We start from the raw sequence: 20,268 nt of genomic DNA, 5'->3' as shown, positions 1-20,268 counted from the left end.
ACACCTGTTAAAATCTACGTTTTCACACTATAATACGGCAAAATCGAGTTGACATGATGTATGCTCTTACACTGTCCCGTTGTAGAACAACATTTATTTGCCGAGTTTTATTTTCGTTCACCATTCTCTTGCTATTCGCGTATTGTTATTCCTAGCACAATTATACTATTGATTACGTGGACAAACGACTATGGATTTACTCGAGATTAAAATCATGGAATAGGTTATTCTTGGTATAACTATACCAACTATAACAATTTATACACGAGTAACTACTCGTGTATAAATTGAAGTTTGGTCGAATCGACCCTTAATCAATTAAGTAAAACAATGCAGTGTGCATGCACATGAACGTCAATAAAGACATAAAATTTAAATGATAAATGTTTCTAATTTTACATTTACTGCCAGTTCTCAAATCAAGAGCGTAGAATGGAAGATAAGAACTGGCAATAAACTCTCCGCTACTCTTTTTAATCGCCAAGTTTTTTGTGTTACACAATGTTTGTAAGGAGCTGCAATAATTACACGATGTTCCACATGACATCTTAAGTAATTAATAATAAAACAAATTAAAAACAAAGATTTGTCCTCTATCAGTAAAAAGGCATGGTGAAATAGGAGCACGCACCATCTCGTGGGAGTTATTATATCTTCTTATCAAGAACTATTGTGTCTATATTTGTGCATTTTATAATCCTGGGGAAGACGACGCTTAATCTATTTAGGAAATAAAATGTAAGCGGAGATTCCCACATTTTCAATACAGCCAATGTTCCAATTGAGCACCCCAGTGCGGGGAATGCGGAAATTTATTTTAAATGACATTTGAGAAATCATTTGCATTTATATGAAGTCATATTCAATCTTAAACAAAACATTGCTTGAACTGAAACATACTCGCAATTGGAGATACATTTGTAACTGTTCGTCTAAATATAATGGATGGATAAGAGATCTTATTGTTTTGCTGAGAATTGGAACTAATCCGATACACTGTTAAAAATATTAGAGATAAAAGTAATATTCATACTAATATTATAAAGAGGAAATTTTGAATAAAATACAAAATACATGACCCATTTCAAAAATTATTTACCGTTGGCTTTCTTATAAGACGCCTAAAGGTAAAGAGAACTAAACCTTTTGAGTTAATAAACTTAGTGTATTGAATATAAGTGCAACTGCGGTATCTCGCACACATGGACAATGGACATAGTGTCAAAATGTTATAGAACACTAAGACTGTTAATGAACATTACCTTAGTTTAAGTTATAGTATTGTAGAAAATTAGGTCAAAATAATATTACTTACTAGCCATAATTTTTGTATAGGCTTGTATTTGTAATTCATGTAAAGTCACACTCTTTTTTGTGAACCTTATAGTATGCTTTGAATGCTTTGAATCTTTGAGTACTTTGAGTTGTCACGCCATTACGCGGCTAGTAATTAATAGTAATAGCCTGAGTAATAGTGCTCGTTTGGAGATGTGTTAGGGCTCCATTCGAACAGTGTGTCCGATCCATCTCCATTGCGACGTAAGATCTGGTGGTTGATTGACGCTTACCAGCACCGCTCAGTAAATCATTAGAAATACTCTGAGGTCAGAAGATTACCCGGATATGTATCAGGCACCGGTAAACAAAGACCTGGATTCTTTGGGCGGTGGCTTTCCAGGTTTCGCATCCAAATATCAAAACATTCTTCACCCCACGCGTAAGTTTTTTAAATTCCAATTGTGCAATGATGGCTCTTGCTTTGGTTATCCGAGAAGTAATATCCCTATCAGTTCCACCGAAATCTGAAACAACATTTTAGAGGTAGACAAAACGAAGACTCCGTTTCCTTAAAAACATTTAAATTGTTGTCTCCAGCGTTCTGAGATGATAAAGAAGTGGCCCTCAGTAACCTGAATGGGTATCTTCTCACGATCTCGCCTACCATATATCTTCTTAATATATAACATTCTCGTGTCACAGTTTTCGTTGCCATACTCCTCCGAAACGGCTTGACCGATTTTGATGAAATTTTTGTGCTTATTCTTTATCTATGAGAATCGGCCAACATCTATTTTTCATCCCCCTAAATGTTAAGGGTAGTCCACCCCAATTTTTTTTTTAAAATTTTAGATAAAAAAATTATTCTTTATTTTATTATGATACAGCAATAAAAAATACATACGACCTCTAATTTTCACCCCTCTACGATCAACCCCTATTTTTTATTATAAATGATAAACATGGCAAAACGAGGTTTGCCGGATCAGCTAGTTATATATAAAGATAATAGTATAAAGATTTTATGGTGTTATACAAAAAGATTTCCGGAGTCAACAGCAATCTGGGCACATTCAGCAATCTCATGAGACCAACATCTTCTTACTCTCTTACTGCTACGGTAGATGCGTCAGCGAACTTTCGTTTGTTTCGTTTTCTAAGGGTTCCAGTATCTTTGTATGTACTGGGTCTGTACTCTCTGGGTCTCAATAAGGTCTCAGGACTCCTCAGATCTCCACCCGTAGTACTAAATAACTAAAATGAGTGCAGGCAAAAACAAACAAGAAATAAAACAATAAAATATATTTATAATTTATTACTTTTTATTATTTTTTTAAATATACTAATATGCTGAATAAATTATATTGCCATCTAGTGACAATGGTCGGTACTACTTTATCAGTCAGTTGGCCACATTTATTTAGTTTTTAAACATGTCGTATAGATGGCCGTACTTTAAAAAACCTATTAAAATTAATGTAAATGTTTACTAAAACTTTAAATACCATGACAATTTATTCGTAGTAAGTCCTAATTATCACTGAATATAATTCTTTTCCCATTATTTAATCATAATCCTACAACTGCTTCTTTTCTGTTCTTAATATCAGAATATGAAATAATCGAAGACAAGCTGCCAGACGTAGCTTGAGGTATTGTCAAATCCTTGCATTGAGGGTAGCGATCTGAAAGATTAATCTGTTATTACAAATCCGTTTGACTAATAAACCCTAAAAATATATTTGTAACATATATATTCTGTACTGTATGTTATGAAATCTGAATAGCAACACATAAATTCCGGTATAAGAACAATAAAAATAAGTTCTACACTACTACACACGTTCAAAATTTAAATTACGTAAATATGAAACCCATCTTTTTTTTAATTAAGCTGGGGAGAGGATCAATATTAATTGACATTCCTTGTGTGAAGGTTAAATTAAATTCAGTCGTTCACAGACCACAAGCACTAATTAAACTAAACTTAATGAACTTATACAAGTGAACCCATCGTCTGAAATGCTTTAGATTATAAAATAATCAGACGAAAGAAGAGATGAGAACGAAGATATATCAATACCCGGGAGTCTTCCGAAGGGAAAGGTATGAGGCGCTTAGTTTAGCTGTTCAAACTCGAAATAAATTTCGACCTTAACAATTATAGAGTAAAAGTTGTTTTACGTAGCCTAGCTGGCCCTATAAGATTCTACCGCCAATCAAGAACTAGCTAAGCTTACTAAAGCTCAGCGACCAAAGCTAAACTAAGTTGTACGATCGGCTTAAGCAGTGTTTTTAATTAATCTTAGCCATTGTCTTTGGTAATACGTATAACACTATAAACATACCATCTATTTCATAGCTGCCACCCTTAAACCAGTGCTGCATCTTTTTCCTGCTTGCGAAAATTATAATATAAACAGAAAATGGTGCTAATAAAATTAGGCCTAGGAGAAGAAAATAGACCCAGTATGGATATCTGAAAAAGAATAGTGTTTTAAGAACTTAAAATATCTTCTAATATATCTGAATTAACTGATTATTAGAATGAATCGCCTTCCTTTCACATCCGTTAAAAGAACCAGTACCTACAATATTTTAGGTCTAATGGGCAAAGTAGGTGATAAGCCGTTTCCTCGTGTTCGAGTGAATGGTAAATGCTCACATAGGCAGAAAGTCCATTAATGCACCGCCGGGGATCAAACCTACGATCTCAAGGATGAGAGTCGTACGCTGAAGCCAACACTGCTATTGATTCGTTTAACCCAACGTTAAACGTTTTGAAAGTAAACTAAGGGTGCGTACAGACTATGTAACATATTATATAACTTGTGTTTTATAACACGTCCACATTATGTAACCTTGTTATTCAACATTATAACATAAAACAATACTGTACACCATGTACCACCTGTGTTATATAACCATTTTAAATAACAAAAGAAAAACAAAAAAACGTAGATGCTGGGTTTGTCCTAGCATACATATCAATAGCATGTTATTATAACATGTTTTATAACATTCAGTGTCCACATTATCTGAAACATGTTGTATAACATGTTATGTTATATAGTCTGTACGCACCTTAAGACTGATATAGTTCGTTATGAATAAATCGACAAATTGTACTAACAAATGTTTAAAAATTTATGATCATAATAAGAAACAGTATGCCCGATGCCAACAAACATATATTTTATTAAAGCATATTTTCGTTAACTCTTTTGCTGAATTCTTTACATCATAAATTAAAAAAACAAATGACTATCTTAAAATGCGTAAGTAAAAGTATTAGAAAAATTACCCTGCATGCTCGTCTTTTGTTTGTTTTAATAGTTCTTCATTGTCTGTGGTCGAAATATTGTCAGTTGAAATATCATCATCATCATAATCTATACTCGTTGTATTCAAGTAGTTGGTACTTTTTGTAGTATTTTCCTTAGACGTACTGTCTTCTACTGTCGTTTTCCCGTCCGTGCGATAAATTTTAATACAATCCACACTGGTACAACATGGGTAATCACACACACATTCAGGTTCCACACATGTATTATTACATAAGTCACAGTCAGGGACACAAATTTCACCTAATGCCCGAATGCCTTGTTTATATCCTGAATAACAATTGCACACATTTGGTTGCACACAAAAGCCATGCCCACAAGGTGTTTTACATAACGCAGTACAGCTTGAGCCATTTTTAACCCAACCATCATCACATTCACAAATATCTGGAGCGACACATCTTCCATGATCACATTCTGCACAATAGGGAGTGCAGGAACCATTTTCAGCTTTAACATACCCAGTATCACACAGGCACTCATCTGGACCAATACAAGCACCATTTTGACAAGAGATTGAACAAATTGGTTGACAAACACCAGAAACATTGGACCAACCTTCGTCGCATTCACACGTATTTGGAGCAATACATTTGCCGTGATCACATTCTGCACAATAGGGAGTGCAGGAACCATTTTCAGCTTTAACATACCCAGTATCACACAGGCACTCATCTGGACCAATACAAGCACCATTTTGACAAGGGATTGAACAAATTGGTTGACAAACACCAGAAACATTGGACCAACCTTCGTCACAATCACACGTATTTGGAGCAATACATTTGCCATGATCACATTCTGCACAATAGGGAGTGCATGAACCATTTTCAGCTTTCACATACCCAGTATCACACAGGCACTCATCTGGACCAATACAAGCACCATTTTGACAAGGGATTGAACAAATTGGTTGACAAACACCAGAAACATTGGACCAACCTTCGTCACAATCACACGTATTTGGAGCAATACATTTGCCATGATCACATTCTGCACAATAGGGAGTGCATGAACCATTTTCAGCTTTCACATACCCAGTATCACACAGGCACTCATCTGGACCAATACAAGCACCATTTTGACAAGGGATTGAACAAATTGGTTGACAAACGCCAAAAACATTAGACCAACCTTCATCGCATTCACACGTATTTGGAGCAATACATTTGCCATGATCGCAGGTGCCATTGCAATGCGGTATACAAGTTATATTTTCTACTTTATATCCTTCATTACATGTACATTCGTTTGGTGCAGTACAATTACCATATCCACAATCACTATCACAATGTGGTACACATTCATCTTCAGACTTTTTGAATCCAGCCACGCATTGGCAAACTTCTGGGCTAACACATGTTCCGTGTGTGCATCCCTTAGAACAGTATGGGGCACAAGTGTTATCCTCTGACTTCCGATAGCCAATATTACATTCACAGGTGTCTGGTGCAATGCAAGTCCCATTTATACAGGGCTCATTGCAAATTGGTTGACATGTATTGTTTTGAAAAACGTATCCAAAGTCACATTCACATGTTTCTGGGGCGCTACAATGGCCTCTTCCACAATCGTTTTGACAGGACGGCAGGCATTCATAGGTGCTGTGGGGTTTAAAGAAGTAACCATTGTTGCACTTGCATTCTCCTGGTTTATCACAATAGCCATTTTTACAAGCTGGTATACAAATAGGATTACATTGAATGCTGTAAAATAAATTATATGCAATTAGTAATGTTGAAACAAAGAGAAATATATATGAGTAAACCTCCGTAATAGTTGAATGTGACAAGACACATATATTTGTCTTTGTTGGTAATTAATAAATTTTGTGCAATCTAATTCAAAACTAGAAACAACCTAGGATGGTTTCTCGGTTCGTAAACGCTTCAATATATAGTTTTAAAACCGGCATAGAATACACCAAATAGATCATGTAACATGATCCCGATATTGATTTCAAACATGACATAGTCAAAATAAAAGTTCTTTAAATGATGTAAGGCATGATTATTACACTTTACATAACGCTCTCTCTTATGGTAAAATTCAGAGTCGAGATTTAGCTCAAAGTATGACTCTAGTATGACCAAATTGAACACGTTTTTGTTATGCACGAGTACTTAAAGCTAAGCTTTGACTTTTCTCATTCTTAGCATTCAAAAGGAGGTACGTTAGTAATAAATCAGCGTGATCCAAACACTTACTTGTCTTCTAATTCGTCATCGTCCATTTGAATATAACCATCGCAACACGTCTTCTTATTTTCGACAACAACTTTCTGGAAACATTTAAAACGCTTATTTTCAATTATGATAATTTATTGAGTCATGCTATGCAAATAGCGTAACAACATGGTATGTTATCTAATTTCCTGAAGTTTGAATATTTTATTCATATAAGGAAAATTGTTTAATTTACTCTTAGTGGCTTATTGTTATATATATTATATATTTCAAATAAGTAAAGTGAAACGATGTCGATGTATAAATGAAGTTTAATGTGTACAATTCATTGCTTTGGAAAAAAACAACAGCATATTTCGAATTCAATGACGGTTAAATATGTAATGTAATTAAAAAAAAAATATTTATTGTGAAAAAAAAACACCTAGACAATCTTTTGAGCTGTAGTACAAGTTCGGCGCTTGCTAAACTTTTGGCCGATGGGTACGCATGAGGCCGACTACTGGCTTCACGCTTACCCTTCGTCAAATTCAGCAACATTTCAGACTGGAATTGCAAGAGACCGGACGGTATTAGTTTGATTCCATTGAAGATAGGCCGGGTGCTGGTATGGGATGCAAGCTGTTCAGACACACTGGCCCCTTCCCATCTACATGGAATCAATAACAGAGCTGGTGCGGCTTGTGATGCGGCTGAAAAAGCTAAAGCCTGCAAATACAGGTGTCTAGGCTCTGAATATAATTTTGTCCCATTCGGTATCGAGAACATTGGTCCGTGGGGTCCTAACGCTATAAGGAAATATCAAAAAGGTTAGTCGACATCACAGGAGACCGAAGAGCTGGCAGCTACCTTGGACAAAGAATTAGTCTAGCGATTCAAAGTGGGAACGCTGCTAGTATCTTCGGAACCTTGCCTAAAGTAAAAGAGATTCCTTTTAATAATATATTTTACTTATTATTTTTTAAGGCTAGTTAGTGTAGATTAATTATTGTCTACTTAATATTCTTACTTATTAAACGTATTTATTACGGTGTCATATGAGAGTTTTTTTGCACACACATTTTTTTATTTATTTTGAAGTCCCCTGAATTTTTACTATTAGTTTAAAGTCTAACCTGGACCCACTTGCTGTCTACATAGGTAGCTACCCTTGTCCGCGTGCAACTACCATACCAGCATTGGGCGCGATAATTTTCCCTGTACGTCTTAACATAAGTTTGTGGAACCCATCGACTACTCCTGTGAAATAATACAGCGTTGTTAAATTTACATTTATAGGTACAATGGTGTATATAATATATATATATATATACCCATTAATATTATCGTTTATGTTAGTCACCATCTCTTTAACAGCTACAATGTTTGTCTATTCGGCAGTAGATAAACCTAGGGTGAAATTCGGGTTCTACCATCGATTCTGTAACTCACTTTTCGAACTCACCCAGCGGATTTCACAGCGGCGGTCGCGCTCAAATCAGTCGTACAGCAGTCATTTTACGATTTGGCATTCTGATAAACAATAAACTACAAGCAGGTGTAAGCAAACTTTATCAGGCCCAAGGTGATAGATAAACATGTACATATAATTGATATAGAAATATATGTTCTTTCAGACAAATTTCGTAAAATATGGACGAATTTAAGAAACTTTAATCGTAGGACAGGATCCAAAATTCTTACATTAGTCCGTCCAGGACGTCATGTCAAAGGCAATTACGGAATATAGAAGTTGACTTACAGACTCAGAGTATTTATTGAAGGAATTGGTTACTTAATAACCTAAAAATTTGGCGGTAGATAAACAACTTCATTAAAGGGTTATTAAAGGGTCATGACCCAAAAAAGCTAAAAAGGTTTCAATCATAGTCCTTTGTCATTTAATGGGGCATTATATTTTATAACTGCACAAAATTCCTTCTTAACAGGTATAGAAGGGCACCCACCTCTTAAAGATAGTCAGTACATGTAGCTTATTATGTAAACTTGTGAAGAGATATATAAAGACAATCTATATAAAATTCTGTATGTGTTTATAACCAAACTGCCGAAACGGCTTGACCGAGTTTTATTTGATGTTCGGTAGGGCTGAAAATGCGTCGTAAACTATTACTATTCCCTAAGTAATAAGGGTAACTCACGCTATAATTTTTCAATTCGTAGAAATTAACTTTCCCCTTGCTACCGCAAATTCCAAATGTTCGATAGCCATATATATCTTAATATATATAAATTACATGTCACGTTGTTTGTCCGCTATGGACTCCTAAACTACCGAACCGATATCAATCAAATTTGCACACCGTGTGTAGTTTGATCCAACTTAAAAGATAGGATAGCTTACATCTCTATTTATACCCGCAATATTATTTTATTGCAAAATATTTGTGTATTATTTGATAGTCACAATTCTAACAGATGGCGCTGTGTTGAAAGTACTAACGTTTCACATAAGCTACAATTTAATGGCATAACCACCAAAAAGCATGGTGGTCCCCATGACTAGTGTTCTCCTACCGTTTCCCTTGAATAGTTTTCTACTATGTAATATAACAAAAACGTTAGCCACAGCAACGCTTGGCCGGTCTGCTAGTAGTATAGTATTGTAATAATCTTGAAATGAGAGGATTCGATATAAATACGATGTACGGTTCCTGGGTCATCGGGTGCTTTAAATAATAGAGGATTTTAGTTTTACTTTACGTATATATTAACCACTCGCGTACAACAATAGAATATAAGCGAAATAATGAAATTGCTTTGAAACGAATGAATGAAATGTAACCGTTGATGAGAGTGCCTACGTCTGGCTATACTCTCGAAGCGAACGAAGAAAAAAGTACAGCCTGAGCAAAATGTACAGCCTTGGTTCCTAGTTTTATTACATTATTATAACACAAAATAGATAAAAGGTGGACTTTAAAGACAACTGTATAGAAAGGACCAAGAGGAAGAAGGAGAAGAGGCCGGCCAAAATAAAGGTAGATAGAAGGAATAGGAGCGGTAGCAGGACACGAATGGAGAAAGAGAGCCATAGACAGAGTCAGTTGCAAAAAGCTACCCGTGAAGGGTTTCCCATCGACGGTACTGAAGGTAGCGATATAGGATAACAAGCATAAGAAAAAAAATATAAAAATGTAAAATAATCTAAGCTGTGTATTATAATTTGTTTTTGTCATGATTGGAAATAAAACAGGATTTATTATTATAATTATAATTAAATATAACACTTTATTTAGTTAGTGTTAGACATAGGTTAAATGTTTAATTACTTCGTCCCTTTTCAATTCAACATGGCGATTAAAAAGAGTGGCGGAGAGTTTATTGCCAGTTCTTGTCTTCCGTTCTACGCCCTTGATTTGAGAAGTGGCACTGAATGTAAAATTAGAAGCATAAATATGTATTTCTTTACTGACAAGTCATAAGTGTACAATGTGTTACCCATATGATTAAATGATTTTTGAATTTTAAGTCATAAAACTAAAACCTCAATTAAAACGAGATTTACTTACATTACTCTCTTGGTACACACTTGGCATTCTACCGATATAAGGGAACCTAAAATAAATAAAATGCGATACATTTTTAACACTTAACTATTCGCGAAATACATGATAACTGATGAGCCATAATTGCTTTGTAATGACGAATTCATGTAGGGCAACAATGATGTTTATATATTTAATCAGAAATTTTGCTATTTGCTTATACTTTTTCGATTTACTTCGTTCGTTAGGTAAAAGTTTATTATCAAATCTTAAATTGTTTGAAGCGCAACGGGTAGTTTTATAACAAGCAAATTGTGATCCAATGCAAACACTGTAAGAGAAATAATTTGGTGTAATTGCACGAAGTGGGTAACTTTAGACAATAATTTATATATAAGAAAAAGTGCAGTGTTCGCCTAGTGCCATAACTAGGCTGTGCACCGATGTACTTTCTGATGTTCGCATTTAACATTCGCTCGAACAGTTAAGGAAAATGTCGTTAGGAAACCGGCTTGCTCAACGAATAGAAGGTGTGTGTCAGGCACAGAAGGCTGATCACCTACTTGCCTTTTAGATTGACAAATAATCATGAAACACATACAGAAATCTCAGGCCCAGATCTAAAAAGGTTTTAACGCCACCGATTTGTTTTTTATATATATTTAAAAAATATAGTTATACACATTTTAGAGACCGAAGAATAATCCTAAGATATTTTTCATTTTATTGCTGCAAAGTTGAAGTTTTTTAATCCATGATTTTTCAATTCAAATACTATACAGTCATAATTATATTAATTTACTATAAATATGACTTAGTTATTTAAAGAATATGCGGCCTTAGCTAGTACAATTCAAGAAAAGAGCGTACCAATTCTTACAAGTCCGGCAACGCACTTGCGAGCCTTCTGGCAATGTGTCCATGGGCGGCGGTATTACTTAACATGAGGTGAGCCTCCTGCCCGTTTGCCACCTTGAAAAAAAACATCAGCACTTGTGTTCCGATGTATAAATTAAATGTAACGTCCTATGTAGACTTGTTAATTAATTATTATCTATTGTACTAATTAACTATAAGTAATGGTTAAAAGTGAAAACATTTAATTTACATGTTTGGTAACGGTGTAATCTAATCTCACAAAGGACCGTACCCCGATAGAACTTATTTTATTATAATTGGTTGTATATTTACGTTTAATTTTCAACACAATTTACTATAGTCAACGAAATCAATGTCGCAATTGGACGTTAATTTTAACTAATTTTTGACAAAATATTTTAAGAAAAAAAAAAATCTTACTTCATAGGTATGTAATAAAAATACAAAAACTGTTGTCACCCTAATAAAAAGATATATAATTATTGATATGTTAAAATAATTTCCGCTGTAAGGACGTTGATAAGTTTCAATTGTTATAACACAGCCATATGCCTATGAATAACTAATGAATAAATAATTTTATCTTTGACAAAAATATGCGTTTCACAATCTTCATTCTAATTAAAACCACTATACGTATATAACCAACGAATTAAAGTGTTACCTACTGCTAAATATAATAAAAGATAAATGTGTTTAGTCAATTCCAACAGCCTCTCTGGTGAGTCTATGGACTCATTTCACTTTATATCTGAGTGCCTGCCCTGCGATTCTGTAACTCACTTCACGAACTCACACAGCGGTTTTCGCATCGGCGGTCTCTCTCAAATCAGTCGTGAAGCAGTGATTTTATGATTTGGCATTCTGAAAAGGTGGGAGCTTGTACTTTATTGTCTATCAGAATGCCAAATCATAAAAATACTGCTTCACGACTGATTTGAGAGAGACCGCCAGTAGACAGTGAAGTGAAGTGAGTTACAGAATCGCAGGGCTGTTATCTCTATTTGATCGTAATAATAATAAACTCGGCTAAGATAGAAAAGAGCACTTCTGATAAATTCGTGTGGACAAACTCAGTCTCTGACTCTGCAACTCTCAACCAAGCCAGTAGACAGTAGACAAGTCCAGTTGTTAATTGTAACTTATGGAAGAAATCCTTTGTATTCATATTGTCGATAAAAATGTCGAAGGAAATTAGTGTTGTGTCTTTAAGCAAGTGAATAATGACAATAAACTTTGTCACATAATCAAACTCTAATCAATTCCTTTGGTATTATGCTCCCATTATGTTTTCATTTTACTTCCGTCGACTTACGGATTTTATGAAAAATATTGTTTTTTAACACTTGATATAGTGTACTTTAGTTACACAATTGATTCTGGGTTTGATTATAAACAAAACTATAATTCCCTTTCTTTAAATTTCAAAATATAAATTATTTCTTTTTTATTTAGCAAACGGCAGGGAACTCATCTGATGTTAAGTGATAACCCATAGACACTGAAGAGGGCTCGCAGATGCGTTGCCGGACAAGAATTGGTTCGAAAATACATCATGCAGCTGGTTTCACATCATAGTGATGGTGCGCGGCAAAAACTGTATTAAAAAGAGTTGGTCTTCGGAGCTTTTTCTCCGTACTGTCAGTCCTGATCAGTCATTCAGTATATAATTATGTTCTCCAACATTCTATCAATCATACGTAATATAAGTAGTGTCTAAATAATTCAGACTGAGAAAAAAGTCAGATATTTTTATTACAATTTAATAACTATAAAAAGCTTCCATAATTGGCCCTTTTCTGAAGACATTTTACTATAAATTTAATTTGCCTAATATTTAACAAAATCTGTTTTAGTAGAACAAATGTAATATTAGCAACATCATAAAAAAATTAAATAATATTTTCCTTTTTGTAGATTAGGCGATTTGTCGAAGTTTTCAGTAAACGTAATTATACGATGTACATCTATCTTTAGTCCTCGTTTTATAATAAGGCCGTTCCTATTTCAGTTTACGTGATTGAAGAGTTTTCAAAATATGTCAATACAAAAAAAAATAAGTATCGCGTAAACTTCAGCTTGATCCAAATTAGTGTGTGTTAATAGCATCGGTCTACAGTGCTGGTACTTTATGACTTACTTCCTTCCATACTAAGTTTTTGTACAGCGCGATGCCAAGTTTGCATTAACAGATAAAGAAATATACTAAATTACATACAAAGAACTTCGAGATTGCTAAGTTGAAAAGTATTGGCCCGGCGCCACTAGCACACTTTCTTCCTACACTTGCTGTAAAATATTTTACATTGCCTTGTAAAAACGAAGGTTCGGCTACACTTTGGTTGCAGGTGGAACCCTAAGATCGTCTTCTTCAATTATCTAATTCTTGCAATAATAACAAACTAACTATAAACTAGTAACACTTATATTAAAAGTATTTTTTGTAGGCCATTTTCCCCACAAAAATTAGAATTCCAGTTCCCGCCAGACCTCCAATCACTGCTGCTGCAGTTGCGCCAGGAGACCTGCAATAGATATTTAATGTTCAGCGATTTTTAATGTAATAGGAGTCAATGAGGAAGTGATACCGCCGCCCATGGACAATGACATTGCCAGAAGGCTCGCAAGTGCGTTGCCGTTTTCTATACATCAAGCAAGCCTACTAAACTGCCGATTTATTCACAAAAAATTACTTTCCCTTTAACGATAGCTGTCATCTTCATGTTTTTTATCCCCTTTGTTTTAATAAGATAAATAATCGCAGGTTTACTGAACCGGACATGTGATGTTCTACTTTCTTTTACTATCAATATTTTTTATTTTTTGGATGTTTATTTTTCTTGAATATATTAGGTAATATTCAATAAAAATAAAAATGATTGATATGTTAGCACACAGTTCTTAATTCTCACTATGTTTTTCTTCAAATTGTCTAGGTGCATTTATGTTTTGAAGTATTCTAGAGAACCATATCTGATACTTTTTGACGTGACAACGTCTAATAAATCGATGAACGCCGGATGCATGCACGAAAAAGCATGACTCATTGTCCCGTTACGCTCATTGTACGCTTGCGACGCATCTATCTCTCTTCCATTCGATTGGCCGAGGTGTCACTCTTTCTTTGTATCAATTTTATTCAAAAAAGTGTGCAATAATTTCATCAATGTTTTGTTATTACGTTTTCACGTTAAACTATCGTCCGTAAAACGACTTTACCGACAACCATTTTGTTATCTCATATCTATTCAATATTGAGTCTATAAGTTATTGGACTCAGTATTTACATATTTAATGTGTATATAATTTTAAAACACTGTGTATAAAGAATTTCGAAACTTTCATGTATTTAAGAAAGAAACACAAGTTTATTTAAAATTTATACAGTTTTCCTTGTTAGGAAAAAGGAAAGCTATCTACTAGCAATCGAATTTATAAAATCTTTTACTATATATCTAATACTTTAAAATATTTCCCAATAAGGTCTTGTAGGAACTAGAGTATTAAGGATGTATTAAAAAGGTTGAACTTACAAGCCCGATGACGCCGCAGTTACTGAAAAAAAATTTTTTTGTTAATTATTTCGAAAAAACCTTAAATATTTAATTAATTAAATGTTAAAAGTTACATTCAGAAACGAGCACGAACTACGACAAACCGTATAACATATGTCAAAATCTATCACTAATTAAAAAAACAGATACTAAATATTTGATAAAAAAATTCGGTCTGCTATTTTCTTTCAATGTGAAGTTGAATTTATTTTCTCCTAAAGCTTAAGTTTCCTAGAAAAGCGGTGCCGTTATCTAACGGCCGTAATGTAACGTTGGGTGACGTCACCCATACATAGTCACCGTAACGTCAAATAGTGGCCGTCATAGCGGTGATAAACAGTAGTTCAACGTTTTTCGCGTGTAGCGGTGCCCATATTTAATTAATACAATGAGTGGAAACGTGACTTGGACGAGGAAAATGATTGTTCTGTTGCATTATGTTAAAAAGTAAAGACGGCGGTTATTAACAACCGTAATATGACGGCCGTTAGTTAACGGCACCACGTTTCTAGGAAACCTTAGCTTTACAGTTCTATCAAATTGATGTTTCTAGCAATTGCAGTTATTATTAAAATATTTTAATATTCACAGATTAATATACTGCTCAAAACAAATAGCGGAACAAGATTTTTCTCCTTTCTATTGCTTAAACTAAAATTAGATTTAAATTAACTTGTACGCTATTTTTTACCTTGTTAATTTGTTAATTACTACAATTAATAAAAAAAAATCAATTTGTATTTTTTTATTAAATATAAATTCAGTCAGATCTGGCATTATGACCTAAACTCACTCGCTTCAATGAATAACAATACTCAAAAGGCTCATTTCAATTTCTATTAATACTCAAAAGATTGAAAAAAACTACTTAAAATGTGTTTTCTGTGATTAGAAAGTAAAGAAAATTCAAAGACGTCACTTTGTTTTTAGGTGTTTCTATACACACTGCCACTTTATTATAGGACTACTAACCAAAACGCCGATGCTCTTTTGTTTTTTATTTTCTTCGACAATGCCTTAACATTATCTAGTGGCCAGTAATAATTAAATCCTTAAGTAAAAAGTTTAGTTCTACTTTAAAGTTTTGTTTCCGTAATTGTTTTGAGCAGTATATAAAAGTTTTCTCATTTATCATAACAAAAACAATTGAAACAACATTTCCCGAACTTTGACAAGAAAATGTTTCTGAATACGATTATATACTCCTATGCAGGCGTACGTTTTCGAATCCTATCTCTATATTGTTTCTACTTCTAATTCGAGATTTCTGATGTGATAGATTATTATTATTAATCTATCACATCAGTTTACAGTTTAGTTTTTATCACACATTAATAATTTACTAAATTAGAAAAAACAACTACTCGTAGCAAGTATGATGGTAGTTTACAACATAAACCTTAGTGCTATGTTATAAAATCAATAACAACTTTCAAACACATACAAGAGGATAGCTCTTCTATTATCAAAATCTAACGGTGCGATATGCGAAAAATATTTAATTAATTTTCTATATCATTACCTGGAGGTACTGTTGAGGATGATACTGCGGGTGATGGTGGGATAGAGGAATTCCCTTCTCGTTTAGTGGTCGGTGAAGTGGTTGGACTCACTTTTGGTGTAACGGGTGTCGTGGTAGAATTATCCCCATTTGTAGTAGGGGCCGTTGTATTTGTTGAATTCGCTTTTGGTGTAACGGGTGTCGTGGTAGAATTATCCCCATTTGTAGTAGGGGCCGTTGTATTTGTTGAATTCGCTTTTGGTGTAACGGGTGTCGTGGAAGTCGTACTTTCTGATGGTGTAGAGGCCGTTGTATTTGTTGAAATCGCTGCAACGGATGTCGTGGTATTAGGACTTCCTGTTGGTGGAGTGGACATTGGTGGTTCTGCTGGCCTGTTAATGAACAATAAATAAGTTTTCTAGGCCCAAACTAGCAGTAAATAAGACATAATTATGCAATAAAATGAGAGTAGCACTAAATTGATGAAAAATGGTATGAAATTCGTACGACCATAAATTCCATGATTTAAGAGAGATTGGTTCGTTATTAATTATAGCGCTTACCAATCAATATCAATTCAGTACTTACACTGCTAAAGACATCATACAACACTGAAGTACCTGAAATAAACATTCGTAGAATGTAGATATGGATTCATAAAAAAAATCTACGTAAAATAACACGCAAAAGTTGTGGACTCAGTTTCTGCACTTATACTCTCACTAGGTCCGTTCTGCGTAAACAGAAAGAAAATCGAAAACAAAATTTAAAAAGCATTAAAATGTCTTTTTCAAAGAAATACACGAATTTATTTACTTCTTAACAAACATAAGGTAAGATTATTTTTTTTTAAATGTCCTAAAAGAAGACATTAAGATAAAATTAGTAAAAAAAATTAATTAAAGGACAAGTTAAAATAATATAATAAAATACTCACAAGTACAGCAGCTATCGTCGAAAACACGCGAGCCGCCATATTGAATTGCAAACTTACTGGTCACTGCGGGTGCTTAGGGTCAAATGACCGAATAAATAACGAGGCTTATATATAGAGGAACCCAAAAAACCCAGCGATTAAATCAATTTCCTTATATAGTCAGTAGCTAAAAATATTTTATACTTCATTTTGTACATTGCATAACTACTAATTAATTTAATCATAATATTTTAAACAAAAGAGCATCAGAATTTAGAATTCGATAAAGGACAGAGGTTAATTTTTAATTTAAACATTCTTTTCACTTCACATAAATTCCCCCTTATATCAATTAACAAGTATATTAATAGTATTCTTATTTTTTAACTTTTATTAGGGTATAAATAGATATAGGTAGGCTGTCAACTACCAATTTTATTTGTATGAAATGATATGAATGGTTTCAGATTTTGTTACAGAAACGCTTTGACTAAATGCATTTCGTTTTACACATTTGCAAAATCTACGAAGCAAGATTTTTGCAAGCTCTAATTATTGCACTAATTGCAAGATATTTATTATTACAATAACTGTTTTTTAGAAACTATAAATTACAAACTATTTTGATCTACGTAGTTTAGGGTTTGATTTTTTTGAATGTTATTTGAGTTTTAGATAATTTTACCTGAGTTGTCCGTAACATATTGATTTGTTTTGATGGCAACAGCAGAGGTTAGAGGAATTATCGAGAAAGCTGTTAAAAAATAATCATCTAGAGTTCTAAGAAGCTCTTTTTTTTGTTCCTAAGTGTTTTTATTTACCATAGAACGCCTCGGTAATTTTAAAGATGAATATTACAAAATCTTTTACATAGTCATGTTACATACATATATGGAAAATTGTAGGGTACCACCTACGTAGATTTTTAACCAACTTTCACAATTTTATAAAGTATGTGATTGGAATTACAAAAAAAATCATGATCAACAATTTCATTTTTTTCATCTTTTACTAAACACTTATTTCGGACCAGTCCAGAGACTTTTATTGGTTTTTTAGAGTTTTTATTCTTTTTTAACGTCATTTTCGGATGACGAAAAAGTCGTTACAAAAATGATAACAAAATTTAAAATAGAATAATTAATTAATTATAATATCGAAGTTATCAAGGCAATTTTATCATTTACATTTTCCCTATACTGTTAATTAGGAATTTACAGCAAACATATGTATTCCGATAGGGAAACCTATCGCATATATTAGAGACTAGGTATTAACTTATTATGTTTAATAAAACCTAATTTGTTTTCAATGCAAGGAATCAAACCGGAGACTAAATGTTGCTGACCATAAAATATATTTTTATGGTCAGCAACAAGCGAAGTTAGAAGCTCAACTTCTTCCCGGCTGAAATTGACGCTTCTTTAACGATTTTGCGTAGACATTTTTTTAAGTTAAAGAATCAACCTCGAATTACAAAAACAACGGAAAGGTCAAGCCGAAGGCACCGAACTAAAATATGTACTAAAATACTCAATAACCTAACAAACAAAAATACCATGTGAAAATGACAGCCCGTTTCGTTACAAGTAATATTAAATGACCCACAAAAAGGTTAAGGTTCTATGTTTTTCTATAGAATTTTGTAACTTTATTTGTTCGTAACAAAAAAACGGAACATACGAATTTGGTGTTGCTACCACAATCTTCTTTATGTGTCGGATAGTTGTGTGCCGGATAAAATATGATTGTGAAACGCAAAGTTTCTTATTCGGAACTTTTATCTTCCAAATAATTTATGTGTTGCATAGCTATTTGGTACTTTATCCATACATTGTGAAACAGACCCTTAGTCTTCCTATACCTAGTAAGCCGACTGTCATAGCGTGTGATTTTCATCTCTGCCTCGCATTCCACCAGCAAATTTAATATTTCTATATTGCTATTTATAAAACAATCATGTTGGACTGAAAACACAGGATTTCATATCATTTTAGCTTCCTGAATTACCTAGTTCAATTACTACGTCTAATTTAAAAGTCGACATTACTTAATTGTTTGGAAGAAAAATTTTAATTTATCTTGAATATTCAATATAACTGGAGGTCAAAATATATTAATTATATACAAGACCTTCTTATTAGTTATAAAATAAGAAATATGTTTACTATGGAACATAATATACAGGTATCACTTATTGCACGTTATTAAGTTTGAATCGGTAAAAATCCCTATTCATCTGCAAAAAGGACAGAGAGTAGGCCGAGAGAAAAAGCCGGCGTAAAAACTCTCGGTATTCTTTTAAAATAGCAAATCATCAAACAACACTTATCTTAAATCAAATATCGCAATTTAATTAGAACTAGCCTGTCTAGCACTAGTCCCAGGCCTTTTATCAACTAGATAATCGTGAACTAAATAGTAAGCCTTTATACACAGCTTTTCTTTAGTACATTTCTTAATTTTTTTAAAAGACAGAGATAAAAAAGCCTCTGGGATTTTGTTAAAGAAGAGTATCCCTTTTCCCAAAAAATAATTTCTAACATTAGATTGCGAGGGAAAGGTAAGTATATTAAATTCCTTGAATTTATCTCTCAGAAGATTCTGAACCAAAATGAATTTTCTGGAAGACCGTCAAGACGTCTTAAGCAATCCGAGATTGTCTGAATTCGTGACGAAGGCGGAGGAAATGTGGATCGCGATAGCATGTATAAAGTATTTGAAAATTTATTTCACAAGGATTCTGTTGCTTGAAACTATGTTCAAACGTATACAGGCGAGAAAAGTGGCACAGTATGTGGAAGTTTTAAAGGTAATCAAACCCGGGAAGTTAGCAAGATGCGATAGGGTTTCCATAGAAATGCCTAACGCTGGGCGCGATGTAGTCTTAAATCACTAAAGCACTTTAATAGTTGCTGGAAATATTGGCGAAAATCTGTCATTATCACACTGAAAAGCAAAAGGGTCACAAGAAGATTGCAAAAATATCGAATCGGTCGAATAAAACACCTTACCGTCGTTGGAAAATTGTATGTATTAATTAAAAGAATGATAAAAGAGACATGAAAGAGTGTAGGATGTGCAAGCAGAATTTAGAAAGGCAATGGATGATGTTCTTTACG

General features: G+C 33.6%; 2 protein-coding genes across 3 annotated transcripts; both read right to left on the bottom strand.

Annotated features, from left to right (window-relative positions):
• Window positions 1-2,616: 2,616 nt before the first annotated feature.
• LOC125063654 (multiple epidermal growth factor-like domains protein 10) lies at window positions 2,617-10,453 on the bottom strand. The gene is made up of 6 exons (XM_047670216.1): window positions 10,321-10,453; window positions 7,924-8,047; window positions 6,830-6,903; window positions 4,583-6,328; window positions 3,627-3,757; window positions 2,617-2,963 (listed from the first exon to the last, which is right to left on the bottom strand). Exons 1-6 carry the CDS (start codon window positions 10,389-10,391, stop codon window positions 2,848-2,850), a joined length of 2,262 nt encoding a protein of 753 aa, XP_047526172.1. The 5' UTR covers window positions 10,392-10,453; the 3' UTR covers window positions 2,617-2,847.
• A 3,003-nt stretch (window positions 10,454-13,456) lies between these two features.
• LOC125063201 (cell wall protein DAN4-like) lies at window positions 13,457-17,522 on the bottom strand. 2 transcript variants are annotated; one of them, XM_047669503.1, is made up of 6 exons: window positions 17,168-17,522; window positions 16,819-16,850; window positions 16,474-16,622; window positions 16,252-16,401; window positions 14,709-14,730; window positions 13,457-13,700 (listed from the first exon to the last, which is right to left on the bottom strand). In XM_047669503.1, the coding sequence occupies exons 1-6, from the start codon at window positions 17,204-17,206 to the stop codon at window positions 13,604-13,606; spliced, it is 489 nt and encodes a 162-aa protein (XP_047525459.1). In that variant the 5' UTR covers window positions 17,207-17,522; the 3' UTR covers window positions 13,457-13,603. The 2 variants fall into 2 exon arrangements, with proteins under 2 accessions (XP_047525459.1, XP_047525458.1); XM_047669502.1 differs by having other exon boundaries at window positions 16,252-16,622; window positions 17,168-17,517.
• Window positions 17,523-20,268: the final 2,746 nt, after the last annotated feature.

Source organism: Pieris napi, chromosome 3 (genome assembly GCF_905475465.1).
Source record: "Pieris napi chromosome 3, ilPieNapi1.2, whole genome shotgun sequence".
NCBI classification, from domain to species: Eukaryota; Metazoa; Arthropoda; class Insecta; order Lepidoptera; family Pieridae; genus Pieris; species Pieris napi.
Note: the sequence above shows the minus strand (reverse complement) of the source record. Positions and strands in the feature narration are given on the sequence as shown.

Excerpts from the sequence above, each read along its gene's own strand:
- LOC125063654 (XM_047670216.1), bottom strand. The coding sequence starts at position 10,391 with ATGTATCGCATTTTATTTATTTTAGGTTCCCTTATATCGGTAGAATGC. Across the intron at positions 8,048-10,320 it reads GTGTGTACCAAGAGAGTAAT|GAGTAGTCGATGGGTTCCAC; the intron begins GTAAGTAAATCT and ends ATTATTTCACAG. Across the intron at positions 2,964-3,626 it reads TGGCAGCTATGAAATAGATG|ATCGCTACCCTCAATGCAAG; the intron begins GTATGTTTATAG and ends TTAATCTTTCAG.
- LOC125063201 (XM_047669502.1), bottom strand. The coding sequence starts at position 17,206 with ATGGCGGCTCGCGTGTTTTCGACGATAGCTGCTGTACTT. Across the intron at positions 16,623-16,818 it reads TGTATGATGTCTTTAGCAGT|GCCAGCAGAACCACCAATGT; the intron begins GTAAGTACTGAA and ends GTTCATTAACAG. Across the intron at positions 13,701-14,708 it reads ACTGCGGCGTCATCGGGCTT|GTCTCCTGGCGCAACTGCAG; the intron begins GTAAGTTCAACC and ends TATCTATTGCAG.